A 22,618-nucleotide genomic window follows, 5' to 3' on the forward strand; every position below is an offset into this window, starting at 1 on the left:
TGTGCTAAAATGCAGTAGTTGTACTCCCGTGCTATTACACGGTAGTTGCAGTCCCACACTATGACGCGGTAGTTGCAGTCCCGCGCTATAACGCGGTAGTTGCATTCCCGCGCTATAACACGGTAGTTGCAGTCCCGTGCTATAATGCGCTAGTTGCATTCCCGCGCTATAACGCGGTGGTTTCAGTCCCACGCTATAACGCAGTAGTTGCAGTCTCGCGCTATAACGCGGTAGTTGCATTCCCGCGCTATGACGCGGTAGTTGCAGTCCCGCGCTATAACGCAGTAGTTGCAGTCCCGCGCTATAACGCAGTAGTTGCAGTTATGCACTATAACGCGGTAGTTGCAGTCTGTCGCTATAACGCGGTAGTTGCATTCCCGCGCTATAACGCGGTGGTTGCAGTCCCGCGCTATAACGCAGTAGTTGCAGTCCCGCGCTATAACGCGGTAGTTGCAGTCCCGCGCTATAACGCGGTAGTTGCAGTCTGTCGCTATAACGCGGTAGTTGCATTCCCGCGCTATAACGCAGTAGTTGCAGTCCCGCGCTATAACGCAGTAGTTGCAGTCTGTCACTATAACGCGGTAGTTGCAGTCTGTCGCTATAACGCAGTAGTTGCAGTCCCGCGCTATAACGCGGTAGTTGCAGTCCCACGCTATAACGCTGTAGTTGCAGTCCCGCGCTATAACGCTGTAGTTGCAGTCCCGCGCTATAACGCTGTAGTTGCAGTCCCGCGCTATAACGCAGTAGTTGCAGTCCCGCGCTATAACGCAGTAGTTGCAGTTATGCACTATAACGCAGTAGTTGCAGTCCCGCGCTATAACGCGGTAGTTGCAGTCCCGCGCTATAACGCGGTAGTTGCAGTCCCGCGCTATAACGCGGTAGTTGCAGTCCCGCGCTATAACGCTGTAGTTGCAGTCCCGCGCTATAACGCAGTAGTTGCAGTCCCACGCTATAACGCGGTAGTTGCAGTCCCGCGCTATAACGCGGTAGTTGCAGTCCCATGCAACCTCGTGGTATAGAAAATCACGCAATAGAAATAATAGAGTCTATGGCCGGGGCAAACCACCAACAATATTGGGAAAAATTGAAACATAAGTATTGGTTAGCCTAACACAAATGATACCACAGTCTAAGTAAAGTTGTAAATCATATTTTTATGAAATAATACAGTAAATTAAACACTAAGGGGTTTCTGAGTTTGCTGAATGACAGTACTATATTAGGACAGGTGCTGAGGATCATCATCAGCATTATCATTACTTACAGGTGTAGTTCTGGATGCAGGATTACAATGAAAGAAAGTGTTAAGCCAGAAGTGGATGGCTGTGGTTCATTGGGGGCTGGTTTAAAAAAGGCATCTAGTTTTTGCTGCTTTGCCATCTTTCATGTTTCCTGAAGAAGCTGTTCGGAGAGTGTCAGATATAGTTTATGTCACGAGCTGCTATCCTGCTGCATTCTGCAGTCATTATCTTGTTGAGCTAGAATGGATTTAAGGTAACCTTTCAAGGCTTGCGGGTTAGCAGAGTGATATACCAACACAGGCTTAAGCTTTCAGTCTCCACTAGCCTTGGCACCCAATGACAATCCTAGGATCCTTTGTGACCTTAAAATCTAGGGCGTATGCTTCATTCTTCGAACTCTAAGTCCTGGATGGCATTCGCTTCCTGTCTCATCCACATTGACAATTTGATCTAAGGCTTAACCTTCTTCCTCCATTTCTTTTCACCACGGGAGCAAATGACCGCGCATATTCCTCATCTGCACTGGCAGATTCACCACATAACTTCATGGCTGTTCTTAAATCCAGCAAACCAGCCAGTACTGGCGCTGAAGGCAGGCATGTCAGCAGGATTTACAGCTTTTTCCCTTCAGTCCTCTAAATTGGTAAGGCTTTCAGTTTGATGGTGAGAAAGGTGGTCCCAGATTTGTTTTTTTTCAATTGATCTCTTATCCACACACTTAGAAGCTGCTTCATCTCCTCAAGTTCCTTGGTTCGTGATCTCACAGAATTGCGTAATAACCAATGGAGTTTGTGTTTTTAAAAAATACTTTCACAATTCACCAATCGCGTTACAGCCAAATCGCGTTGACAAAATGCGTGCTATAGGAGAACGATCTGTAGTCACCATTAAATCCAATCGAATTCAGGAGAAACCTCTTTCCCAGGCAGTGGAGAGAATGTGAAACCCACTCCCATAAGGAGTGCTCATGCACTATCTTCGGTTAGATGCCTCTAGGGAGAGGCTACACAAGCAACTGAAGGAGAAAGGAAGAGAAGAATGGGCAGGTAGATTGACAGGAGGTTTATTTGAAGCATCAACACTAGCATAGAGGGCCAAAGGGCCTTTCTCAATACTGTAAATTCTCAATAATTCTGGGTGCATTGTGACTAAAGCCGAGGGTTCATATCTGTGGTGGTGGCTAGTTTCACTTTGCAAAGTTGCTGATATTATTCTACAGGAACATGGGAGCAGGAGAGGACCATTCCGACCTTCCAGCTTAGTGCCCCGTTCCAAATTGTAGCTTATTGTCATTTCCCACACTATCTTGGTATCCTTTGATGTTTTTATTTATGTTGAAACCTTTCCTGGAAGAAGCTACTGGGCAGTAGGGTGCAGAGGGAGGGGCCAGTGTAAGAGGGGCAATAGAGGTTACTACTTCTTTGTTAAGAGGACAATATGTTGACTCCTTTCTTCATTCATGTTATTCTGTCTTGCAGCTTCATCAGCAGAGTGCGCAGCCCCAGTATACGGCACAGGGATCCCAGACTCTCAATTCAGTCACCGAACAAGCCAGTGCACCAGGTACCTCTCCACTGTGTCACTGACCAGACACCGAGAAGCACCAAGGCAAACATCAGACAGATAAAACAGAAATAGCAGACAGGGGGATGTGGATTGGGCGAAGGCAGTGTTAGACATGGAATGCAGAAGGAAGGGCTGACAGAACATGGAGAAGGTGGTGTGGTGTTGTGTACGTGGAGCCTATCTGGGGAAAGGGCAGGGAATTATGATGACTGAGGGGAGAGGGTGAGACTTTGTGTTGATGAGCTGAATGGCTTCTTCTGTGCTGTACAATTCACAGGTTATAGGAGAGTACTGAGTAAATTATCAGATTGTGAAAGATTCAAGAGTTCTAAGATGTAGAGGGGCAGGGTGTCGGAACAGAAAACATCAAAAGGTGGTTTAAACCAAAGAATATGATTCTAAAGGGTGTGCAGGACCAGGGGTATAAACCTGCAGAAGTCTTTAGAGTTAGACTGTGGCTGCAGCACTGTCTTCAGTTCTGGGCACCACTGTAACGGAAGGATGTGAATTCATTAGCAGGCGTGCAGAAGTGATGTACAGAAACAGCTCCAGGGATGAGAAACCTCGCTTCTGAAAATAGATTGAAGATGTTGAGGCTGTCATCTTTGGAGAGGAGAAGCCAAAGAGGAGATTTGATCAAGGTTTTCAACATCATGTGGGGTCTGGACAGAGTAGGTAGGGAGAAACTGTTCAACATCATTGAAGGGTAGAGAACTAGAGGGCTCAGTTTTCAAGTGTTTTACAAAAAAGGAGCAGCGAAGAGAGAACAAACAGTTTCTCTGTGAGTAGTAGGCGATGGAATGCACTGCCTGGAGGGAGGTACAATTCAGGAAGGTACTGTTTCTATTTAAATAATCTTCAATGTGCCAGATTACGGGGGGAAGGCCATAGATTGAAATGCTCAGCCACCCAGTACAGTGGGCTGAACAGCCTCCTTTTACTCCAAAACATTCCATGAGATCCAGGCTAATGCTCTGGGGTCACAGGTTCAAATCCCAGCTGGAATTTCGCTGCAATAAAAGAGCGTTGCCTGTCAGTTCACTTGGATGGCTGTTTTGTAATGCAGAATGACAGCAACAGCCTGGATTCACTTACCGAACTGGCTGAGGTTAGTGTGAAGGGTCCCACCTTCTCAACCTTGGCCCTTGATGTGATTCTCAGGTCAGACACAGCACCAATTACTCCTTAACAATGAGGGAAGTTAATCAAATGTCGTAGTTTATTGTGAGGGGAATTGAACATAGTTCCAGTTGTAGTTCTGTAGGGCATTTGAGAGAGAGCCACTGGAGTACTGTGTCAGTATTGGTGGCCTTATTAAAGGATGTTGTAAATGCATTGGGAGAAATTTAGAGGTTCCTAAGACTAATCCCTGGACTGGGACTTTGTTTTATGAGGACAGGTTGGACAGACTGGGCTTGTATTAATGGGAGAGAAAGTGAGGTCTGCAGATGCTGGAGATCAGAGCTGAAAATGTGTTGCTGAAAAAGCACAGCATCCAGGGAACAGGAGATTCGACGTTTCGGGCATAAGCCCTTCTTCAGGAATGGGAGTTTAGAAGTGTAACTTGATTAATGTGAGATTGGTGGAGTTGAGAGAAAAAAAAATTATTTTTCCTAAGGACTTGGGAAGAAGAAATGGCCTGAATGTTTGAGCCAGGCCATTGAGGGCTGATGTGTTGCCCATCCAATGGAGAATGAGATCGGGAACTCTGTTCCTCTATCTCACTATATATCCATGTCTCCAATTATATTATAACACACTGAGTCATCTCAGCTCCAGAGGCAACTCATAACCTTCCAGATTGTTTGCTGACCTGCCTGAGAAACAATATTTGACAGAGCAGCATGGGGGTGCAATCGCAACAGTAGGGGAAGTGACCAAACAATGTAGCTTTTAAGAGTCCTCTTTCCAGCAGAGACCAAAAGGTTTACAGAATAAGTTCTAGACTTTGGGGCCCAGGGAGCTGAATGTACAGCCACCAGTGAGGGAGTGAAGAAAATTGGGAAGGATCAAAAGACCAGATTGAGCAAAGTGCAGATATTTGAGGGCCGGGGTTCAGAGAGACAGGCCAAAATAAGGCTGAGATCAGCATCTACTGCTGGTACATCCACTTATTCCATTTTCCTCCCCCAAAGGGAGCTCAGTTCTTGATACATACGTTCACCAGGATGAGAGTCGTCAGCAATCCGGGGTCGGAGGGTGGGGGTGAGGCAGTGGGGAGTTGGGGCACACTCCCAGACTGCAGGGAGATTGTAAACAGTGAAGAGAATGTGAGGAGTGGGTGGTGTAATCTTGTTCCTCGCTCACCGTATTCAGTAATGAAGAATTCTGCTGCTGCTTGGTCTTTCTCTGTCTCTCAGTGCCCCCGTTGACTTCACCGGAAACACTGACGGCCTATTCCCAGCTGCAGCTCGGGGGCTGGGCAGAAGAGACTGAGGGGAAAGATTCCGTTACGGACCCAGTAGAACCACAAGACCATGAGGAAGACGTGCCTTCTAAGATGGATAGGGTGAGTTTAAAGTTTGAATGTACAATCCCTTTCTTTCCTCAAAGCTGTCACACTCACTGGCACGCACTCTGACTCACTGGGGTACGGGGTCTCATACACACACACTGACTCTCACTGGGGTACAGGGTCCCACACACACACTGACTCTCACTGGGGTACGGGGTCTCATACACACACACTGACTCTCACTGGGGTACAGTCCCACACACACTGACTCTCACTGGGGTACAGGGTCCCACACACACACACAGACTCTCACTGGGATACAGGGTCCCACACACACAGACTCTCACTGGGGTACAGGGTCCCACACATACTGACTCTCACTGGGGTACAGGGTCCCACACACACACTGACTCTCACTGGGGTACAGTCCCACACACTGACTCTCACTGGGGTACAGGGTCCCACACACACACTGACTCTCACTGGGGTACAGTCCCACACACACTGACTCTCACTGGGGTACAGGGTCCCACACACACACACACACTGACTCTCACTGGGGTACAGGGTCCCACACATACTGACTCTCACTGGGGTACAGGGTCCCACACACACAGACTCTCACTGAGGTATGGAGTACCATACGCACACACACTGACTCTCATTGAGGACGGTCTCTCACACACACTGACTCACTGGGGTATGAGTCTCTCAGGCACACACTCACTGACTGTCGTTAGTGTATGAGTCCCACACTCCCAGAGACAATAGTTCTCATTGAGGAGTTTTTTTGCTTGAACTTTCCATCTGTAATGTGTGAGCAGTGTTGGCTCAGGCATCATTAACTACCCACCCGAATATCACCTGGCGAGACTCCACCTGCAAATGCAGCAGCCCATGGAGTGAGTGGTGCCCTTGTGCTGTTTGGGAGGGAGTTCCAGGGTTGTTGACCCTTTGGAAGTTGAAGAACTGAGATATAGTTCTGGGTTAGAATGATATACATTTTGGATTGTCATAAAATCAAGTTGTCCATTGAGGGAGAAAGCTTATCGATTCTAGTCCCAAACTCCCGGCTCACCTCCAAATGGCTTTAATAATCATGAAAATCATTAAAATATTCATCGCCATTGGGATGGAGGTTACACAGTGAAGTAGAGCAGACAAAATCAGAGAGACTGGGATCCCTCGTCCTTTCCTTGTTCTATTCATGCCTTGTTCGCCCCTCTCAGCCCTGGGTTACCCCTCACCGAGTTGGCGAGTGCAGTTGTCAGAAGTAGGATCTTTATCTGGGATCCGGGCCACATGGTTGGGTCATCACTTAAAGCGTCTCAAAGATCCAACAAGAGGTGGAGGTGTTTTTGTTAAGCTGGTCCCTTCATTAACTTGGGTATAGTTCACCCTCATACACCCTCCCGGTTAACCTTTGTCTGATTCCCTTCTCAGGTTTAACGGTTTAGACAAGACTGATCTCATGGCCTTAACTCCTTACAAACTCATGGTGAAGCGAGTTTTCTGATCCTGTGGTATCGAGGCTCGTGGTCAGTGATTGAAAATATTTTCTCCCGGACTTCTCATTGCACTAAAGAGTCATCAACGTCTTCCAGAACCTTCTCGTGTTCACGTTGCGCTTTGTCTGCCATCTGCCCGTGTGGACAATCACAGTGGGCAGAGATTGCAGCTTCCTGATGTGAATATTTTAGTGCATGTTCTTTTAAAAGAGAAAAGAAGAACTTAGGTATAAGGAATGAAATGTTGTCAGTGTTTGTGGCTTTGCTTCAAAAGCATGAGCCGCCACTCCGAGAGACTTTGTGGATTTAAACAGACAGATCTTGCTGCCAGGTTTGGATGGGGAGATTCTGTGATAAATGAAACCAAGGAGAGGATGGGAAGGCAGCAGCAAAATGATACCATTGGGATGGAGCTGATGCATTGGAGAAGGACGAGTAAAATCCAAGAGGCCTCTGGCTTATTTCCTGCCCCTCTGTCTTTGCCCGTTTCCCATCCCAGCAGCACCCAGACCTGGCTGAGCTGTCATTACTATGTGTGCGCTGAGTTTAATAATTCAAAGTGAATTCCAAAGTCTGGAATCTGCTGTATGTGGCTGGGAAGCCTCCAAGAATCTTGAGACCTTCAGATATCCACATCCACCCAGTCTCCAGGAACAGACTTATTTAACTTTGTACATTTGTTGGGCTGCTAGTTCTATGGGCATTGGACTTGCTTCAGCTGCTCATGGTTTATGAGCTAAACTTGAGGCAGTTCAACATGGGAGGTGTCACAGACACACTAGTGAGCCCCCTGCCCTACACTCACCTACCCCACGCCACCATTCCCTTCCCTAACTTTTATTCCCCCTCCCCCACACGTCATTCCCCTCCTCAATCCTTCCCTCCCCAGATCCTTGGTTCCCCCCCTCCCTGCTCCCCACCCTGTCCCAAGGCCTCTGGGATGAATTGTCAGGGTTTCCTCAGGGATTCTGCTCAGTTCAGCCCCACACTGTGTTGGGGGGGCGGTGTCTGTCCACACTCAGACCTACCTCAAGTGAAGCTCATAGACTGACACAGCACCAACAGAGACCATTTGGTCGTTGTAAAGACAGCTTCTTTAAAACAGCTATCCAATTAATCCCATCACTCTGCTGCTGTTTTCTCACAGCCCTGTTTTTTTGTTTCTTTCACTTGTTTATCCAGTTCCTTTTCGAAGATTCCTGTTCAATCCACTTCCATTGTCCTGTCAGGCACTGCATTCTGATCACCTTGACTCCTGCCCAAAATCCTTTCTCCTGGTTCTTATTACCTTAAAATTCTTCAACCTAGTGACTAGCCTCCAGCCTCTGGAAAGCTTCTCCTGATTTATTCTCTGAGCTTATGATTATGGACATCTTGATTAAATCTCATAACCTTCTCTGCTTGAATTAAGAATTGACGCTGTATGTATGAACAGAGAATGCCAGCATGGAGCTGTTTGGGACTGATAGACCGATGGTGCTGCCTGTTTCGTGCTGTTGATTCGAGCTACTTGCCCTCCGACGCACTCTCACTTTGTTGGTTGCAGCTTCTGAAATCCCTGGCTGCTCAGGGGCTGAGTTTGAATCAATTGTGCCACAATGAGACTGTGACCTCACTGTTACATCGTTGTACAACCCTGAGCTCTGTATCTGTTAGCATCCTCACCAGAAATCCAAACACAGCTAATCCTGCGGAGGGCAGATTGCTCTGGGAACCAATCCTTAGAAGCAACAAGAGAGCTACCATCAGGAAAATGTTGGTGTCAGGACAGTGAAATGGAGCTATCTGCCCTGTCGCAGATTAGAGAGTGTAGAGGGAGCTTTACTCTGTATCTAACCCCGTGCTGTACCTGCCCTGGAAGTGTTTGATGGGGACAGTGTAGAGGGAGCTTTACTCTCAGTTTAAAAGCGTAGAGGTAGTACGTGTGGTGCAGAGGTGGATTTCCTGCCTCTCAGCCGGAAAGGTTGGGTTGAAGAGCCACCCCAGCTGGAAATGTGTCACACGATGTTCAAAAACAGATGGATTCAAAACATTTCCCCAGCACGGTCTGTTTAACCAGTTTGTGATTTTACTTTATTTAAGAGTAGAGGAATCTTTACTCTGTTTCTAACCCCGTGCTGTCCCTGCCCTGGAAGTGTTTGATGGGGACAGTGTAGAGGGAGCTTTACACTGTTTCTAGCCCTGTGCTGTGCCTGCCCTGGGAGTGTTTGATGGGGACAGTGTAGAGGGAGCTTTACACTGTATCTAGCCCCATGCTGTCTCTGCCTTGGGAGTGTTTGGTTAAGGCAGAGCATAAGTATTAACTCTGATAACCAGTTGATACTGGTCAGTGGTGCTGTGTGTTGGGGTTCTCATTTGAATGAACTCATTTTAAAACTAAACGATCAGCTACTAGGTGCGATGATGTCGGTTGATTTTACAAAGTGACAACTGCTAAATAGAAAAGTTTTATTAAATATTTATAACCAAGTGCTTGTATCTTTTTGCTTGATGAATGATCTCATTGTACACATTTAATCTGAACACCCACAAGTTGTGTGCTGGATTGCAAATCCCAGCTCATGCCCTCAAATGACAAGTGAGTTAAGAACTAGTCCCAGACTCCTACCTGAGAGCGTCTGGCTGCTGTGCGAGGGAGCGAGGGGCTGTGTGACAGCTGCACCCAGCCAAGGCAAGTAGGGGGTAATCCCTCACCCTCCTGACTTGTGCCTTGTAGATGGTGGACAGGCTTTGGGGAGTCAGGAGGTGAGTTACTCACTGCAGGATTCCTAGCCTCTAACCTGCTCTTGTAACCACTCTGTTTATGTGATGTGTGCAGTTGAGTTTCTGGTCAATGGTAACCCCTAAAATGTTGATAGTGGGGGATTCAGTGATGGTAACACCATTGAATATCAAGAGGCAGTGGTTAATTTGTTTTTTATTGGAGGTGGTCATTGCCTGGCATTTGTATGGTGTGAATGTTTCTTGTTACGTCTAGCAAGTATTCTATTTTTTAAATCTATAATAAGGAGAGGCCAAAGTGAACAGAGAGGCCCTTTAAAGAATAGGCTGGGAAACAATAAAGGAGAAAATCACAAAATGGTAGAGGAGCTAAGTAAATACTTCAGAATCACAGTCAAGGACATTAAGTTGTTGTCATCACCTTAGCCTGCCTTCACTGAGCAATACAGAGACTGAAACTGCGCACACTGTTCCTACTGCGGTTACACCAGAATCCTGTGTAATTAAACATGACACTTTATTGCTGCCCTACCACCACATGCCATGAAGGTCTATGTGCCATGCTTCATTACTGTTTGTTCATTTTCAGTGTTCCTTCTACAAATAAGCCCAAGTTGATTTGATTTAAAAAGACTTTCAAGTTTCTTACCTTTTCAAAAAAAACTGTGTTCTACATTTCTGTTCTTATGACCAAAGTGAATGAATTCCCATTTCCCCTCGTGCAACCTTGCCATCACCCGTTTCACCTGTCTCTTTGTAGCCTCCAAGTCCTCTCCACAGTTGACATTTCCACATTACTTTGTATCATCAGCAAATTTTAGTATGTTACTTTCTGCCTCTTCGTCTGAGTCATTCATTTGTTCATTCATCTTCACTCAACTCCTGTCTGTTAGTGAAAACTATGCCTCAAGAATCACACTACACCAGGTTATAGTCCGACAGGTTTAATTGGAAGCACACTAGCTTTCGGAGCGACGCTCCTTCATCAGGTGGTTGTGGAGGACACAATTGTAAGGCACAGAATTTATAGAAAAAGTTTACAGTGTGATGTAACTGAAATTGCTATAAATTCTGTGCCTTACAATTGTGTCCTCCACAACCACCTGATGAAGGAGCGTCGCTCCGAAAGCTAGTGCTTCCAATTAAACCTGTTGCATTATAACCTGGTGTAGTGTGATTTTTTTTATCATTCGCAAGATAGCTCAGCTTTTTAAACAATAGGTGTGAAGTCTGTCTATGTCCTAATGCTATGTCAGACTAACAAACCTCAGTTTCACAGAGTTTTAAGCGGATTCATACAGTTTTTGAGCAAAATAAAAATGTAGTTCTGCAAAACCAAATTCACCTCACAAGCTTATTTGTGTGCACATGTAGGAGCGATAGATTGAATATGTGTGTGTGTATAATTAATATATATACACACACACACACACACACACACACACACGTGTAAGCTAGGTTAAGTGTGTGTATATGTGAAAGGGTGGGTGTGTGTGGTGAGTGTGACAGGACTATGTGTGTGCATATGAGAGAGAGCTTGTGTATGAGGGAGGGTCAGCGTGTGTATGTGAGAGAGTGCGAGAGACTGTATTGTGCAGTGGGGTCACCTGGAGTATGACATGAACCCAAGGACCTGGTTGAGATCATCCTCTTGGGTACCGAATTTTGCTATCAACTTCTGCTCGGCCACTCTGCATTGTTGCTTGGCCCAAAATCCACCTGGGAAGATGGTCACCCAAAGATCCAAGGCTGAATGTCCTGGACCGCTGAAGTGTTCCCTGACTGGGAGGGAACTTCCCGGCCTGGTGATTGTTGTGTGGTGTCCATTCATTCATTGTTGTAGCGTCTGCTCTGTGTCTCCAATGTGCCATGCCTCAGGGCATCCTTGCCTGCAGCGCATGAGATGGACAACATTGGCCGAGCCTCATGGGTACTTGCAATATACATGGTGACATGTACACGTCTTGCAGCAGCTGCTGTGGCAGGGTTGTATGGCGGTGTTGTCCTGAAGGCTGGGCAGTTTGCTACAAATCATGATCTGTTTAAGGTTTGGAGCTTATTTAAAGGTAATGACCTCCTCAGGAAACAGACATGGTACCCTTTGGTGTCCTGTACTTCCTGGGAGCCAAATAGCCAAGCCATGTTCTTCGCAGCCTGCAACACATTATCGATGAGAATAAGCACTTCACCAAGACCTTCCCCACACTTCCACTTCTCACCTTTAAACAATCACCAAACCTCCTTTGAACACTGGCTGCCACAGTTTCTGGGCCTTCTGATCGAGTCCAGTCGGCTGTAGATCGAAAGACTCTGTTGGGTGGAGGTGCACAGGTACGGTGCCCCCACATGATCCGAGGGCACTTCCACTCATACAGGGACAAACAGCGAGTGACCGAAACCTCCAGATCACTGGGAAAAACTCCACAGGCACTGCTGCACGAGGGGTCAAGAGTCATGTTCTTCCAAGATTTGTCAGCAGCTGTAATCGGAAAGAGGAAGTCCTTCGATGAAGTTAAGAGTCTGAGGAACCTGGGCATCCAGTGCCCCATGAGGTACCCGGTGGTGCGCCGTTTCAGCCACGAGGACTCTGTTTATAAGTTTGACTCGACGAATAAAGCCAAGAAATTTGTGGAAACTTTAAAATAGACCGACTGATCTGAAGAATATGGTTAATGTTTGTCCTCTTTTCCTTCTTTCCCTGTGTTTTCTCTTTTCCCTTTCTTTACTTTTTCCTTTCTCCCTAATCATTTTTTAGGGGAAAAAATCTTGGAATATGTTGTCCCTATTATATTTTTTATAACTGGATTTTGTCATGGGGAGTGTAATGGGTGCTCTTTGTTGATTTCCCCTTTTTTGTTCTTTTTCTCTTTTTAGTCATATTTGGGGTTGACGTGGAACTGAGGATGGGTGCAGGGCTTATCCTGACTTTGTCATCTTTTGTTGATTTAAGATCATCTCCTTGTTTACAAAGGCTGGGACATGGTCTGGGCTTGAAGGGGATGTGAAGGGGGGATGGGTGGGGTGAGTGCCCCCTATGGGCAGGGGGGAGAGTCTCCTGTTCAAGTTTTATAATTGGTTTACTTTGTAGTTTTTTTGATGGCAATAGTCGTTTGTACTTATGTTTGAGTAGGTTTTGTATACACTCTCTGAATATTCATTTACTTGTGCTCAGCGCTTTGTAAACAGGGCTCCCCCTCCTAGGGGCTTAAGGGTCTCTGAAAGGGGATATGGCTAAGTGGCTTGTTAAATGGTACACCTAGAGCCATAGAGTCGTAGAGATATACAGCATGGAAACAGACCCTTTGGTCCAAACCGTCCATGCCGACCAGATATCCCAACCTAATCTAATCACATTTGCCAGCACCTGGCCCACATCCCTCCAAACTCTTCCTATTCGTATACCCATCCAAATGCCTTTTAAACGTTGCAATTGTACCAGCCTCCACCATTTCCTCTGGCAGCTCATTCCGTACACGTTCCACCCTCTGCATGAAAAAATTGTCCCTTAGGTCTCTTTTATATCTTTCCCCTCTCACCCTAAACCTATGCCCTCCCCCACCCCAGAGAAAAGACTTTGTCTATTTATCATATTCATGCCCCTCATAATTTTGTAAACCTCTATAAAGTCACCCCTCAGCCTCCGAAGCTCGAGGGAAAACAGCCCCAGCCTGTTCAGCCTCTCCCTGTAGCTCAAATCCTCCAACCCTGGCAACATCCTTTTAGATTACTTTACTTACTTACAGTGTGGAAACAGGCCCTTCAGTCCAACAAGTCCACACCGACCCGCCGAAGCACAACCCACCCAGACCCATTCCCCTACATTACCCCTTCACCTAACACTACGGGCTATTTAGCATGGCCAATTCACCTAACCTAGATTGTGGGAGGAAACCAGAGCACCCGGAGGAAACCCACGCAGACACGGGGAGATTGTGCAAACTCCACACAGACAGTCACCTTGTAAATCTTTTCTGAACTCTTTCAAGTTTCACAACATGTTTACGATAGGAAGGAGACCAGAATTGCACTCAATATTCCAACAGTGGCCTGACCAATGTCCTGTACAGCCGCAACATGACCTGCCAACTGCTGTACTCAATACTTTGACCAATAAAGGAAGGCATACCAAACACCGCCTTCGCTATCCTATCTACCTGCGACTCCACTATCAATGAGCTATGAACCTGCACTCCAAGGTTTCTTTGTTCAGCAACACTCCCTAGGACCTTACTATTAAGTGTATAAGTCCTGCTAAGATTTGCTTTCCCAAAATGCAGCACCTCGCATTTATCTGAATTAAACTCCATCTGCCATTTCTCAGCCCATTGGCCCATCTGGTCCAGATCCTGTTGTAATCTGAGCTAACCCTCTTTGCTGTCCTTTACACTTCCAATTTTGATGTCATCTGCAAACTCACTAACTGTACCTCTTATGCTCACATCCAAATCATTTATATAAATGATGAAAAGTAGAGGACCCAGCACCTATCCTTGTGGCACTGCACTGGTCACAGGCCTCCAGTCTGAAAATCAACCCTCTGTCTTCTACCTTTGAGCCAGTTCTGTATCCAAATGGCTAGTTCTCCCTGTATTCCGTGAGATCTAACCTTGCTAACCAGTCTCCCATGGGGAACCTTGTCGAATGTCTCAAGGGAAGTCATTCGCCTGTTAAAAGGAAAAAAATGCTTTCGAGCCTTGAGAGGGAAAGGGTTGCAGGAAACCCACCTTGACGATGGGGAACTCCTGAAGTTACAACAGGGGGCATTATGATCGGGTATTCTTTTCATCCTTTACTACTAAAAGTAGGGAAGTGGCTATACTTATCCAGAAACATCTTCCATTCACATTATTAGAGCAGGTGAAAGATGAGCAAGGGTGGTTTGTGATACTCAAGGCCCTGATGCATAGGGAGGAATATGGCATTTTGAATGTCTATTGTCCTCTGGTGCATCCTGTCAAATTTTGATTAGTGCCTTTTCTAAGCTGAGTGCCATTAAATGCGGCACGTTATTATAGGGGGGGGGATTTCATTTGCCTTTTGGATCTGACAGTGGGCAAGATGCCTAGTGGGCCCCCAACTATCTCTTCACAGGTGCCTGACTTATGCGAGGAGTTAGAGCTGGTGGACATTTGGAGATGTCTTCACCCTCCTGGCAGGGACTTCACCTTTTTTTCAAACCTGCATAAATGTCATACGAGGATTGGTCTGTTTCTGGGACCCTCGATCCTTCTAGATTCGATTATAGGTTGTAAAACTGGGAACACAGCTATCTCTGATCACGCGGTGGTATATTTGGAGGTTAAGGCCAAGAGTGAGGGGCTAGGTTTGCGGCACTGGCGTTTGGATCCTTTTCTCTTCAAGGATTCCAAATTTGTGGAATGTGTTTTGAGGGAGTTTCGGGAGTTTTTGACTGTCATCTCAGGCACAGCTAGTAGTTCATCTATGCAACGGGAGACCACAAAGGTCTTTGTTGGGGGATTAGCTATTTCTTATTCGGCTAGCCGGAAACAGCAGAAGGGGGATCAGCATCGTCTACTTGAGACATGGCTGAAAGCCGCTGAGGTGGCACGTTTTGCATGGCCTTCGGTGGCCAAGCTACAACAGATCACATCCCTCTGGGCTGCCTTGAATTCAATACTTACACAAACCGCAAGGAAAGAACTTGCTTTTGCTGGACAAAGGCTGTTTGAGTATGGGGATAGGCCAGGGAAGTATTTAGCGTACCTGACTAGGAAAAAGCATGCTCCCCAATCCATTACTGCAATTAGACACAGCGCTGGGGTCCTCATATACGCTGCCAAAAGGCTTAATGAGGCTTTTCAGAGTTGTTATTCTGAATTGTATAGGTCTGAAGGTTGCGAAGATAGGTGGGCCAAGATGGAAGCCTTTTTTAAGAACGTGGACCTCCCAGGGGTAACCTTGGAACAGGCCTCTCTCCTTAATGCCCCCTTGACAGTTCAGGAAATACAGGAGACAGCTAGGCAGCTTCAGAGTGGGAAAGCACCTGGCCCTGATGGTCCCTCCGGTGAGTTTTATAAGGAGTTTATAGGGATTCTGTACAAATCACTCCTATATGCATGAACACCGACCACCATCTTTGAGAGAAGCTAATATTCCCCTTATGCTTAAGAGGTGGAAGGTTCCTGAGGGTTCTGCCTCATACAGGCCCATCTCTCGATTAAATTCAGATTTTAAGATTCTGTCTAAAATGTTGGCGCTGAGTTTGGAGAAGGTGTTCCCCCATATTGTTAAAGAGGACCAGACAGGTTTTATAAGGGGTTGTGGGTCCTTTAATAATATTAGAAAGTTGAGGAATATGGTCCAATCATGTCAGCAATGATCGATCTGTGGGTTGGTGATTTCCTTAGATGCAGAGAAAGTGTTTGACTGAGTGGAATGGCCGTGTCTCTTTTATGTCTTAGAACAGTTTGGGTTGGGTGGGGTCTTTACAAGGTGGGTGGAGGTTTTATATTGCTACCCTCTGGCCATGGTCATCACCAACAGGGTGAAGTCTGGGAATTGATAGGGGTAGTTGGCAAGGCTACCCCCTCTCACCGCTGATGTTTACGTTGGTGATAGAGCCGCTGGCAGAGGCCGTTCGTCAGAAGGTCCACATAACCGCTCCGGAAGTGGGATCGAGGGCACACAAGATTACACTGTATGTGGATGATGTCCTTCTGTTTGTATCGAACCTGATCACCTCCATATCCTATTTGATACAATTTATCAATTCATTTGGGGCTATTTCAGGATTTAAGACCAACATTGCAAAATCTGAGGCTGTGCCTTTGGGAGATCTTAAGTGCCAGAGGCTGAAGGTGGTCGTAGGTTCCCCTTTAAGTGGTCACGGGCAGGTTTCTGATATCAAGGTATTTTTATTACCCTCATGTTTGATCAGACTAACTTTCCTCACCTTCTTGACCATAATCGGCAGGATCTCCAGAGATGGGAGGCTCTTCCAGTTCCGTGGTTGGGCCGAGTAGCTCTTATTAAGGTGAATGTCCTCCCTCATTTACTTTATCCCATGTGTATGCTCCCTATAAGTTTCCACTAAACTGACCTGGGAAACATTACGGGTTGGTTTAGTTCCTTTGTCTGGCATCATCAAACTTACTAAATTGCAGTTGCCTTAAGGATGGGGAGGAGTTGATTTCCCAGACAGCAGGAGTATCAATTGAGTTCCCTGCTGTCCTTTGTGTGCGATTGGGCAGCTAACGTTCCAGGGTCAGTAGGGCTGGATATCAAGGCCTCCCAGGCACAGTGCCTTCTTATTGACCTGTTGTTCATGGATAAGGTGAGGACAGTTATGGACCAATAGGACCACCTATTGTTGTTAGTACGGTCAAGGCATGGAGTGCGATGCATCAGAGTGAGGGTTGTTTATCCAAGACTTCGCCACTTACACCTATAGTTGGCACGTCAGGGGTGATGGACTCAGGGCAGCGAGAGGAGTTTCCAGTTTGGGAGAGTTGTTTGAGGGGGAGGTTATGATGTCCTTTAAGCAATTGAGCCGCAAATACGGGTTGCCCAGCCGAAATCTTTTCTGTTTTTTTTCCCGTTAGGGATTTCATCCAGAAGAGGACTGCACTTCTCACTAAGCCCTATACGCCCGATACAGAGAGGCTGCTGCCACGCTCCACAAGCACCCTTTCAGTTAGTGTCCTCTATCGCCTGCTGGGTGGCAGGGCCTGTTATATGAGGTCTGGGAGCAAGAGCTGGGAGTAGAGATCTCTTCTGAAACATGGGAGAACATATGGGAGAATGCTCGAAAGATCTCAATCTGTAACAGGACATGCGCTACACAGTTAAAAGTTCTGCACAGGGTTCATCTGGCACTGGACCATCTGGCGAAGTTTATAAAAGGGGCATCTCCAATGTGCCCCAAATGTGAAATAAGTGTAGGTACTCTTACCCATTGCTTCTGGACTTACCACAGGCTCTGTGTTTATTAGAGCGCTGTGTGGGAGAGATAGGGAAGGTTTTAAGGATGGAAGTTAAAGTAGACCCGACATCTCTCCTCCTAGGTCTACCAAATTTATCATCTTTAGATGAGCATGGGAAGAAACTGTTCAATATTCTTACACACTGTGCACTGAAGAATATTCTGATGAATTGGGTATCTGAAAACCCACTGGGCTTACTGGGATGGCAAAAATTAATTATGGAACACATTCTTTCGGATTTTTTCACGAATATGGTGCACCACACGACAGATATTTTTTATAAGACATGGTGGCCTTTTCTGAGTTATTTGGATACAGATTTGTCTGCTATTTGAACTAGGACTTTCGTTTAACCAGGGTGGTTAGGTTTGTGAGCCCTGGGCCCTGGGAAGAGGACTCCTGAGTAAATACGGGTATATATATACAACTCTCGTGTTTTTTATTTGGGAGCTTTGTGCCGAGCATTGTTACTCTGTTCTTTTATTTTTTTTCAGTCAATTGCTTATTTATTGGTGTTGTTTTGCACAGTGTTTTGTTTTATAGGGTAGGTTAGTAAATAGTGGTTGTGTTATAATTTATGTTTTTGTTTATTATACTGGTTTTTTATAACTTTATACTTGGAATATTGTGTACAGTTCTGGTCCCCATATTTTGGGAAGGATGTGGGAGCATTGGAAAAGGTGCAGAGGAGATTTACCAGAATGTTGCCTGGTCTGGAGGGAAGGTCTCATGAGGAAAGGCTGAGAGACTTGGGTGTGTTCTCATTGGAAAGAAGGCGGTGAAGAGAGAATTTGATAGAGACTTAGAAGATGATCAGAGGATTAGATAGGGTAGACAGTGGAAGTCTTTTTCCAAGGATGATGACATCAGCTTGTACAAGGAGACCTAACTACAAATTGAGGGGTGATAGATTTAAGACAGATGACAGAGGCAGAGAGTGGTAAGGGCGTGGAATGCCATACCTGCTAATGTAGCCAACTCAGCCAAATTAGGGAGATTGAAACAATCCTTCGATAAGCACATGGATGATCATGGGATAGTGTAGGGGGACGAGCTGAGAATAGTTCACAGGTCAGCGCAACATCGAGGGCCGAAGGGTCTGTTCTGCGCTGGATTGTTCTATGTTCTATATTTTTGTAAAGTTGAAAAAAGTTTTTTTTTGCATAATAAATATATTTACAAAAAAAAAACAGATCATTGTTCATAGCAAACTGCCCGGGCTTCATGACAACAACACCATACAACCCTGCCACAGCAGCTGCTGCGAGATGTGTCAGAGTATCCACACGGGTAACACCATTACACATGGGGACACCTCCCACCATGTACGTAGTGATTACTCATGATTCGGCCAAATGCAGTCTATCTCATATGCTGTAGGTAAGGATGGCATGAGGCATGTTACATTGGTGAGACTGAGCAGACGCTATGGCAACGGATGAACGGACAACACACAACAATCACCAGGCAGGAGTGTTCCCTCCCAGTTGCGGAACACTTCAGCGGTCCAGGACATTCGGCCACTGACCTTTGGGTGACTATCCTCCAAGGTGGACTTTGGGACAAGCAACAATGCAGAGTGGCTGAGCAGAGGCTGATAGCAAAGTTTGGTACCCATGGGAATGGCCTCAACCGGGACCTTGGATTCACGTCACACTACAGGTGATCCCATTGTACGATACACACTCTCTATCTATCTCTCTCTCACTTACCCACACACACACCACTACATACTCTCACACCCATGCAGACCCCCCTCACACACAAGCTTTCTCTCATATGCACACACATCCCCCCGCACTCACACCAACACATGCACCCTCTCACACATACCCCATTACTCATACACACAATCTATCACGTGCACTCACACACACACATCCACACTCACAAGCACAATCTATCGCTCCTACATGTGCACACATATAAGTTTATGGAGTGAATTTGTTATTGCAGAATTACATTTTATTTTGCTCAAAAACTGCATGAATCCTGAAACTATCTAGAGGATTTGTCAGTCTGATATTGCATTGGGTCACAGACAGACTTCACACCTATTGTTTAAAAAGCTGAGCTACCTTAAGAATGTAAATTAAAAGAAGTTCCCTACAGCATGGAAACAGGTCCTTCGGCCCAACATGTCCACACCAACCCTCCGAAGAGTAACCCACCCAAACCCATCCCCCCCTGACTAACGTACCTAACACGACGAGTAATTTAGCATGTCCAATTCACCTTGTCTATGCACATCTTCCAACTTGGGGAGGAAACCAGAGCACCCGGAGTAAACCCACGCAGACACGGGGAGAACATCCAAACTCCACACAGACAGCCGCCCAGGACTGGAATCGAACCTGCGTCTCTAGCGCTGTGAGACAGCAGTGCTAACCACCGTGCCGCCCCTTACATAGCAAAGAACAGAAACCAGCATATCCCATTCTAAAAGATGAAAGTTTTAATCTAAGATGGTTTACTGTATCACCTCTCCATGCCACTGAACTCCTTTGGCTATAAATTCTGTGAGCATGGTCTTAACCCCGACAACCACCTGATGAAGGAGCGACACTCCGAAAGGATTCCAAATAAACCTGTTGGACTATAACCTGGTATTGTGTGATATTTAACTTTATCCACTCAGTAGAGACAGTGATGGTGTTGATCCTTTAACTGGACATGTGTAATTACGTACAGGGAGCGGAAGTAGGCCATTCAGCCCTTCAGTATACTCCACAACAATAACTTGAAACACTACCTACCCCAATATAACCTTTCAGCTCCTGTGCTTAACAGGAATCTATCAACCTCTGCCTTGAAAAGTTTCAAAGTCTAGGTTTCCACTAACTTTTCAGGAAGAACATTTTTGCAAGATTGCAGTGAGTTGTGTGTTAATTATTGTTTTTTAAATACCTTGTTAACAACAGTCCAACTGACCTCATTAGTCCTCCATTTCCTATCGTACCAAACAAGGTAACTGCCAAGAAAACCCAGCCTGGTGTTCAGGGGGTGTGTGATTAGGGATAAATGTAGAGTTAGAGGGTTGGGGAATGGCTATGGGTGGGAGACTCTTTGGAGGGTTGGTATGGATTTGTTGGGCCAAATGGCCTGTTTCCACACGAGGGATTCTATGGTTCTATGAATTCAGAGTAGGAACAAATTACTGCTGATTCTGGAATCTGTACTGAAAACAACAGATCACAGTCGGTCAAGCAGCATCCATGGAGGGAGAGCAAGCGAAAGATTCACTGTCTCTCCATAGTTGCTGCCTAACCTGCTGTGATTTCTAGAATTCACAGTGACTGCCTGATGAATTCAGCTTTCTACTTGCTCCAAAGGACCCCTGTGTCACCTCCCACAAAACTGCAGGCAGGGGCATGATCTACAGGCATCCCTTTCCCATTGGCATTAGCATCTGGCATCTGCCAATTTGTTGTGGCAATCCTGGCTCATCTCTGATCGAAGAGCAGTGTGCTCTGGAAACAGACTGGCATTGCAGGGCACACCAGCAACTAATGTGGAAAGGCTGCAGCGATGACAGGTAGTACCGAGGGGTGGGCACCCAGCTCACAGTCTGCTCATTCACTCACTTACTGCCGACCTGCTGGGTGACAACATCCCTGCCACTGCAGTCTGAGGAGTCTGGGGTCTCATAGCAACCAGTTGGAGGTGGACGAGTAATAGAGCTAACATAATGGAGGAAATCTACCGCCCCCAGTCAGCAGTGTGGACTCCTTGTGTCACATTGTCTGGGTAAGTCCTTGGAGGATGTGGGCCACAGGCATGTCCATTAAGTCTGTCTGTGAGGGACTGGGGGAGAACAGCAAAGCATGCTGAGAAGTGTTCATGGTGGGGGTGGGCATGGGATTGGTATCTGACCAGAGCAGGACTGTACTTCTTGTGCCAAGGGCTCAGTGGGCAGGTGGAGGCTCATGAACATGGATTGGGTGGGGACCTGGGGAGGTGTGAAGCCTGTGGGAAGGGGATCTGGATGTTTGAGCACCCCCCACCCCCTTAAGGCAGTCTACTGGCCGAGGAACATTCACTATCACTTTCCATCAGGGAAAAGGTGGGGTAAATCCTTCAATCTGTGAAGGTCAGGGACTGTAGCACACAGCGGTGTGGCAGGTTTTAGTGGGAAACAATATTACACATGGACCATATACTGTACAGGACTTGGGCATGCAGGATTCCTGCCCATTGGGAAACACTGACCCTTGGCCTCCCTGTGTGGTCCAAGATCAGGGAGGACTCATCCATTGCTGGACAACTCATTGACAGCTACACTTCTGAGCCCAGACGCTGTCACACAATAGGCATGTTGTAGGATGAGGAAGACCCAAGGGGTCAGCCTGTGTACACTTGTTCTCTGGCTCCCAGCATAGACCTTCGTCCCTGTGGCTATGAGGTAATTCTGGGCAGACTGACACATAGCGATGAACATCCAAGTGTACAGTTAGAGTGATAAATTCATACAAAAGTTCAGAATTATTTACACATCATTGTCACCCATGTCCCCAGAGTGCCCTCAATACGTCTCAGTGTTGCCCCTGGATTGGTGGATGGGGTGCAGGGAGTCTGCTCTGATGTGGAGCCATTGACCCTGGAGATTTGGTTGAATGACCTCAGGGGCATTTGGATTGAGACGGCAGAGACAGGATGAGCTTCCTCGGGGTGAACTGCCAAAGGTCAGTGATGGTGGCAGGCGGAACCTCAGGAGGGAGGGTCTTGTGTTCCTCCCCGAGCTGGGACCTCCTGACACTGCCCTGTCTCCTTGTGAGGACAGGGCACATCCAGTTAGCACTAGGTTGCCTGTTGCCCCTGTTGTCTGGGTTAATGGTGTGTACCTGAGGGGACTGGGCCTGGTTCACTGTGGCACTCCCAAACCTGTCCATGAAAGCAGTCAGTCAGTCGTGTGATTAACCACATAGCCACACACATACCTGCTTGCTGCTCCTGACCATCCTCCACCCTCACCTCTCTCTGCATGGGTGTGATATCTCTTCTGACTCCACAGGGTCCTCTCCTGCCTGAGGCTGGGCAAGTGCCTGATCATCGACAGTCCTGTGAGTGTCAGTGGCCTGGACGATTCTTCCTCAGCCAGCTGAGCAGTTGCTTGTGGTCCCACACACTCGGTATCTGAGCTGAGGTAGCCTTGCTGCTGCTTCCTCTAAGGGCTCAGGACTGTTC

General features: G+C 46.7%; 1 protein-coding gene across 3 annotated transcripts in view; it reads left to right on the top strand.

Moving 5' to 3' along the window:
- The window catches only part of atg9b (autophagy related 9B), a 60,304-nt gene extending 51,065 nt beyond the window's left edge, over nucleotides 1-9,239 (top strand). For all 3 annotated transcript variants that reach the window (XM_060823947.1, XM_060823949.1, XM_060823948.1), the window contains exons 13-15: nucleotides 2,720-2,804; nucleotides 5,168-5,316; nucleotides 6,706-9,239. In XM_060823947.1, coding sequence (XP_060679930.1) covers nucleotides 2,720-2,804; nucleotides 5,168-5,316; nucleotides 6,706-6,711 — 240 coding nt within the window. In that variant the 3' untranslated portion in view covers nucleotides 6,712-9,239. The remainder of the gene's footprint in view (nucleotides 1-2,719; nucleotides 2,805-5,167; nucleotides 5,317-6,705) is intronic.
- Nucleotides 9,240-22,618: the final 13,379 nt, after the last annotated feature.

This window comes from Hemiscyllium ocellatum, chromosome 4 (assembly GCF_020745735.1).
Source record: "Hemiscyllium ocellatum isolate sHemOce1 chromosome 4, sHemOce1.pat.X.cur, whole genome shotgun sequence".
In the NCBI taxonomy this organism is placed as follows: domain Eukaryota; kingdom Metazoa; phylum Chordata; class Chondrichthyes; order Orectolobiformes; family Hemiscylliidae; genus Hemiscyllium; species Hemiscyllium ocellatum.